The 7,174-nt window shown below is 52.1% G+C and overlaps 1 protein-coding gene across 1 annotated transcript; it reads left to right on the forward strand.

Moving 5' to 3' along the window:
- Positions 1–3,225: 3,225 nt before the first annotated feature.
- LOC141973743 (uncharacterized) lies at positions 3,226–4,745 on the forward strand. The gene is made up of 2 exons (XM_074932606.1): positions 3,226–3,454; positions 3,601–4,745. Exons 1-2 carry the CDS (start codon positions 3,226–3,228, stop codon positions 4,743–4,745), a joined length of 1,374 nt encoding a protein of 457 aa, XP_074788707.1.
- Positions 4,746–7,174: the final 2,429 nt, after the last annotated feature.

Below are 7,174 nucleotides of genomic sequence, written 5' to 3' on the forward strand. Positions count from 1 at the left end.
TGTGCGAGCACAATAAACCAAGCAGCCCCAAGTAGTGTCAGCCCTCCCGCACAAAGCGCCGTGCAGCACAGACGCAGCACTGTCCACAGGGGCCATGTCAGCCCCAGCGACAGCCTCTCTCAGGCTTCCCGTCCTTGCTGTGTCTGAGTTCTCTTGCTGTTCTGGGCCAGCGCCGACAAGGCCAGTTGTGGCACCTGGTACGTGTGGCCAAGGGCATGCAAGAGCAAGCCCTCAACAGAGAAGGCTGCTCCTGCTCTCCGCCCCACGTGCCATTCTCCATGGCTTTGGCACATCCTGTACTGGCCACAGCTCGTCAGTCTGCCTTCTGCAGCTGTACGGTGGAGCCGTGCTCACATGCTGGAGTGCAGGGCAGTCACGGGAGAAAAGCAGGGGTCGGCTCCGTGCGTTGCATTTGCTGAGCAGGGCTGGGTCCCTGGAGGCCGTGGCTTGAAGAGTGGCAGCCTCAAAGCTCATGAAAGGTGGGGAGCTTCCTGCTGGCATCCTGGCTCGTGTGGATAGACACTGATAGACGATTAGTTTTAAATTTTGTTTGTCATAGTTTGGCTGTTCAGGTAAATTTAACTGACGTTCTGGAACTAACACCTGAACCTCTGTTAGGATGCTTTTTTGTGCAGCCCCTTTAGCAGCCCCATCAGCCAATCTATTCGTCCGCTGTTATTCGCTGTCTCCTGCTTGATGGGCCTTACAATACATCACAGCAACTTCAGTAGGCAATTGTACGCTTTCAAGAAGTTTTAAGACTTCTTCCTTGTGTTTGATTGCAGTTCCCTGTGAGGTTAAGAGTCCTCATTCTTTCCATATAGCCCCATGGGCATGAACTACTCCAAACACGTATTTTGAATCAGTCCCAATGTTCACCTTCTTCTCTCTGCTTAATTCTAACGTTCGATTAGTCAAGGCAATTAATTCAGCCTTTTGAGCGGATACATTCGGTGACGATGATTTGGCTTCCACGTCATCAGTCACAGCAGTCACCATGTGATCCAGACACACGTTGTCCATTCATAACAAAACTGCTTCCATCTGTATCTAGTTCCAAATCAGGCTTTAGTAAAGGTGTGTCCTTGAAATCTGTCCTGCTGGCATACACTTCCTCAATTGTTCATAGACAGTCATGCTCTAAGGCCTCCCTCTCATTTTGCTCATCAGGCAAGAAAGTTGCAGGATTCAGTACGGCCATTGTCTTTCATCTAGCGTCATCTTGACCTAACAAGACGGCCTGATATTTGAGCATTTGGCTCAGAGACAGCCAATGATTTCCCTTTGGTTCCAAATCTGTGATTACCGTGTGAGATCCATAGGCTGTTACTTGCTGCCGTAGGGCGAACTTCCAGGCCTTTTGGGTTAACATCACTGTTGCTGCCACTGCCCTCAGGCATCCTGGCCATCCTTGACTTGCAGGGTCCAATTGTTTAGAGAAGATGCAACCGCCTGGCCTAAGAACCCGAGAAACTGTGCCAACACCCCCAGGGTTATTCCTTTCTTCTCATGGACAAACAGTTCAAAAGGCTTTTCAGGATTTGGCAATGCCAGTGTCACTGATTTGCCACCGATCAGAATTAATAATGTTTGATTCTGCTATGAATGCAGAATCACGAGGGAGATTTTAGTAGGCTCACATGTTTACATTTATCTTGCATTTTACACATCTAACCAGAAACCAATGCTACTGTGAACTCCTCTGTATAGCCCTGTACCAAGGCCAAAGAATTGGTCAGTAATCATTTACTAGGTACACCTAGATACTGCTTAGATAATTAAATTTATAATCGAAAATAATTCTGTTTGAAGTTGTTAGAGAGATGTCTAGACACAGAAGTAATTGATTGCCTAGAACACATTGGATAATGTCTCAGATGTACCACAACCTGAAATTAATGGGAACTGGGGAGAATGAACTGTAACAGTTTACAGATCTCTGCCAAGGAACAGTGAAACTAGGGAACAGGTAATTCCGGCAGGGGGAGATCACGACCACCGACTCATGGGCCACCAACCCAAATTACACCCCAGACTCATTTCTAGCGTTTTCTAAGCTTTAGTGCGCAGAATCGGAAGAAGGAGGGAAGTACGATAATGATTTCCAGGAACTCTTGTGTTTATGTATGAATACCTAATTAATATGTAGGATTTGATAATATATAAACTGTATGACTCTTGTGACTGGTGTGCATCGTTGGTAAGAGCATCTTGACGGATAAAGCCCGGGTATCAAGAATAACACCAATATGGTTTGCCAGCTTGATCCAATTTTATTAAGCACAGAGCATCTCATATACTATTAAGGCGTGATCGCATACAGCTAAGCAATCTGTGACTGGTTCTAAGCTACTGTCCACACAATATAACTCATATTTCATTGGTACGACGCAAGAAGCACACGCGAAAAGCACAAGCCTATGGACCTCCTACTGGATGTTTCAACTTCACTCCATATCTCTAGTTAAGGAATTTGCTAAACAATAGCCCTCTATGCAGTGGCAAGCCAGAGAGGAACATTGAACAGTAGTTCTTTACACAGGGGCAGCTAGCAGAGAGTTACTTATGTCGGTATCAAGGACCAGGTGGCCGTTATCTTCCAAAAACTTCTCCACAAGAGCACTCGCCCGCGCACCCGGCCGTCAATAAAGAAGTGTCTGCTTATCTGCATGAAACTGGTGTCGATAAGTTCCTATTCCGGATTTTTGGTAACAAGTTGGCCCGGAGCACCAGCACGTCTGGTAAGCGGAGAGGGACCCGGCACTGTGGGTGAGCACCAGCGGGAGTGGATGGCGCTGGAGCAAAATGCCCCCTGAGGCTTCTCCCTGCCAGCGGGGAGCACGACCCAGCAGGGTGGGTGACTCTCACTCTGGGCTGGCCACTCACCACCCAGGTTCTCCCTGCAAATCCCAGCAGTGCCCAGGGAAAGGCAGCCAGCTGTGGGAGGCGTCACCCAGCTGCGGGTAGGCCACGCTGCCTGGTCCCACCACGCCCCCCTCGCAGGAGACCTCTGCAAGGCGTCAGGAGTGGGGACGAGACACACAGTCAGGGGTGCGTGTGGCGGGTGACAGGTACGTGTGCAGGTGACAAGTCACAGGTGGCAAAAAGAAACGGTATTCTCTTTTCTCTCCAGATGCAGGGGCGGAAGCCGCATTGTGACATCACTGCGCGGTGGGCTGTGACATCAGCGAGCGATGGACTGTGACGTCACATCCCTCACTGCTTATGTTCGGGTGCCGGCAGAGCCCGGCCCAGTCTGGCTCATGCCTGGACACCTGCCGAGCGTGCCTGCGAGGTCTGGAGTGTCGAGCGAGGCTGCTCCCGGTGCTGGGTGGTGCTTTGGGGGCTGCCGTCAGCAGCTCTTGGTGCCCGCCCCAGAGCCATCCCCTGGGTTTCCTCGGCCCTGCCTGGCTCAGGCAGCCGGGCATCACCGCGCACACTTGCGGCAGCGGGGGTGAGCTGTGCGGGGAAGCGTCCTCCCGGGGCGGCTGTGGGGCGGGTGAAAGGGCTCCGGGAGCCGGAGGGTGTCCTTCGTGAGGGGCCTGGGCATTTCTTCCTCCCTAGGACAGCGAGTGACCGGGGTCTCTCTCACTTTGGCAGCTCCAGCATCAGCGAGTGGGAGCAGCTCCTCATCCTCAGCTCTCCCCAACGTGCTGCAGCGTGTGAACATGGCAACGGAGACAGAGCAGATCTGCCCCATCTGCCGTGACGCCCCATGTGATGTTGCTTATGCGATGCCATGTCGCCATCAGTTCTGCCTGTTCTGCATCATGCGATGGTTAGATCTGAAGCGAGAGTGCCCACTCTGCAGAGGACCAGTAGAGACTGTCCAGATTCCAGTACAGGGACCAAATTACTGTATAGGGTGTTTGCACCCAGAAGAGTCGCCAGATGCCAGCAGCCAGGCAGGCACAGCTCCCAGCAGCCCCCATGACCCTGTGGTGGCTCCCCCCCCATCTCCAGAGCAGACACTGTCCCCAGATGAGCAGGGGACTGCAAGGCCCGTGGCACAGCCAGTGGGTGGCCTCCCGCCCGAGGTCTGGGCAGACCTTTTCAAAGCAAAAGGTCATCTCCTCAAGCCCTTGTTTCCCTGGCTGCGTCAGGAGCTGCGGTCAATATGTGGGCCCCGCTGGTGGCAGGCACGTCATGCAGAGGCCAACGTCCTGCACACCCTGTGCGTCAGCGGCCCGGTTGCAGAGGCCTTGGTGCAGGTGCTGCAGCCTGACCTTGGGGAAGACGCAGCACCTCTGGTCCATAGCGTCATCAATATCATTGAGGACCAGTGCAGCCAGCAGGCCTGGAGGCAGCTGTTTTCCCGGGCTGTGCAGGAGGAGGAGGACGACAGCTCTGCAGCTGACTCCAGATCCAACAACCCCAGCCCCACCAGCTCCAGCCCCATCTGCTTGTGCTTCATGACTTCCATCCTCGACCTGCCCTCTTCCACCAGCCTTGAAATCTCCAACAGGGAGGAGGAAGATGCCGGCACCTCGGAGGCCGCCCTCTGTGGGGATCCCGGCCGCCCCCTATCTGCTCCTGTCCTGACAGAGCAGGAGCATCCTGAGGAGGAGCCGGGGCAGGCGGAGGTGGCAGGTCCCTCTGCCCAGGGCTGCAGCCGCAGCCCCTCCACTCCAGGCTGCAGCAGAGACGGCTCCACTGGGGGTTCCCGGTGCCCCCCGAAGAGGAGGGCCCCCAGCCCCCAGAACTCTCCCCAGCCCTGCAAGAGGCCGCACCGCCGGCAGCACTAGCACGGCTGCAGCAAGTCTCATTCAATCAGTCAATAAATTGCTATTTCTCTGACCCCGTCTCTGGGTGCTGCTTTCTCCCCCTTCTCCCAGTGCTTCTTCCTCTCCCCCGTGTCCCACCGTGGTGGCCCCCGCCTGCTGGGGGGCACGGCCATGGGCCCCCGGAGCCCCAGGCCCATGTGTGCGGTGCCTCCTCCCGCAGAAAATCCTGCTGCAGCCGCCCACCTGTCGCGCAGCAGAGGCCGAGGGCAGAGCGGGCAGGAGGGGAAGCTGCTTTTGCCCCAGGTCCCATGGGAACCCGACTGGGCAATCCAAGGGCTGGGGCCAGCTGTAACCTTGCCCCCTCCAGCACTTGTCCCTGCACCCCACGGAGGGTGACACAGCAGGAACCTCTCCAAGGTGGGGAGATGTTTGTCCTGCGGGAGGTGTCTGTGCCGGGGCGTTCGCGTATCCCTGCGCGGGGCTCAGTTTCGGGCGTCTCTGGAGGCAGTGGAGAGCCCGCTGTGGAAGGGAGCGACCTGCCAAGGAACAGGCTGAATAACCCCCCGGGCTACCCCGTTTCTCATGCTGCTCGTGCCCAACAGCTGCTGACAGCAGCAGTGCTGCAGCGCTCGCATCTGGCCTGCTAGCTGCTGGAGGAGCGAGTGTCACAGCCTTCTCCCCGCACACATGGCCTGTGCCTTTGTGACGCTGTCATCGGGCACAACTTCCACAAGAGGGTGCAGAGCGCTGACCTTTCTGCTGCTGGTTTCAGCAGCTGGCGTGTTCCATGGCAGGAGGAATCAGGGCATTGGTCTCCTCGGTAGATGCCCGATTGTTTCTCTCCCAGAAGACAGCGTTTGGAACAGGCTCCGGACCTCAGACTCCTGCCTCCTCTGGCCGTGCCTTGGCGATCAGAGGAGCCCAGATACTTCCACGGGAGGTGTGAGAACGGACACAGACACACGTATGCAGAATGGAGCTGTTAACAGATCTCATCCCAGTGTTTTCTGAAAAGCAGATTCATCACCCAGTGTGCAATAGGTCAACAATCGTACACTCAGGAGGGAGATTCCTTGATTATTTTAGGGTTGAGCAAGCCTTGGTGCTCAGTGGTTTCCCACAAACCAAGTACACCAACAGGACTTTGCACGCTATATTTATACACAAAACTTGCAGAGTTAGTAATTTTTACATGTACATCCTCCGTGCGATGATTGCTTAGTAATGTACATACAGTTATAATGCTGCTGACACAACACTTCTCCTACCACGGATGCTCAGGGGAAGGGTCTTCACCCGGGCAAGAGTCTTCTTGACCTGTAGGCCTGATTTTTATTATTATGAGGGTAGTTCAGCTAAGGATACATGGACCTTGAGTTTGCTTGCCAAGTCGGCAGTGCACCCTCTTCAGTGTCCAATGGCTCTGGGATGTCACTGCTCAAAAGCAGCTTTCGACTTGCTCTTCTGATTAGGGATGGCTTCAGCTTGAAGATAGACAAGAACATCTTTCTTGACCTAAGAATAATATTGGCGTATTGTTCTTAAAGTTTAACCTTCAACAATCAGACAGAAGGACTAAAGAAGATTGTTAAGTTCATGAATCAACAAAGTGATTTAGGGGAGAAAAAAAATAAAGCAAATAGCCAAACAAAACCCCAAATCCTAACTGGCAACAGTGAAAAGGAAGAGACGGTCCAGTATTTCAGACGGTATTTCTTGGCTTCTAGGTTCATTGTGAAAACCCCCACACCCTAGTTACTAGATGTAGCCCTGAACATTCCTCTATTTTTTAAACACTACATTTTCAATTAAAACAACTCCCACAGAACCTTACAAGAGTCTGCTTTCACCTAGCTACAGAAATGTACAGAAAAATCCTTCTCTTTTAGCAAACAGCACTAAGCAAATTGTGGATACAATGAAAATACGAATAATTCCTAACAGTTGCTCAAAAATAAAGCAGCAAAGACTGTCTATATGTTTCCCCTGTTGCGGGTCATACCAGAAGACCAATGAGAAAGAATACATTTACTTGAAGTATATTTCACTTTCGGAACTCTCTGTTCTTTAATCTAGAACTGATAAATATTCACCATCAGGAAAACCACTAAAACTGCAGTTTCAAAGTGGTTAAAATTGCTATTCAAAAGTTATAATACAGTGTACGAAAGAAGAAAAGTATGGAATGGCAAGAATATTTGGAAATGAATGTTATCAGGCTTTTGAAATGAATTATGTTCCTTAGGCACGATTTTTAACGGAGAAAGGAGACGTTTTTGGAAAAAAATCTCAATCTGAGATCAGATACCACAGTTAACATTTTTCTTCCCACCCTGTTAATTTTTAAACCCGTTTTTGGTTGAAAAACTGAACCGTAAAATCCATTATTTGCCCTGTGGTGTCTGCAACCTACTCCAGCAGTACCACAGAAAGCTGGGAATCAATCATGC

Source organism: Athene noctua, chromosome Z (genome assembly GCF_965140245.1).
Source record: "Athene noctua chromosome Z, bAthNoc1.hap1.1, whole genome shotgun sequence".
Lineage (NCBI taxonomy): Eukaryota > Metazoa > Chordata > Aves > Strigiformes > Strigidae > Athene > Athene noctua.

What these genes read in the sequence shown, in the direction of transcription:
- LOC141973743 (XM_074932606.1), top strand. Translation starts at nt 3,226, where the DNA reads ATGTTCGGGTGCCGGCAGAGCCCGGCCCAGTCTGGCTCATGCCTGGAC. An exon ending in GCACACTTGCGGCAGCGGGG is followed by an intron (nt 3,455 to 3,600) that starts GTGAGCTGTGCG and finishes TCACTTTGGCAG; the next exon opens with CTCCAGCATCAGCGAGTGGG.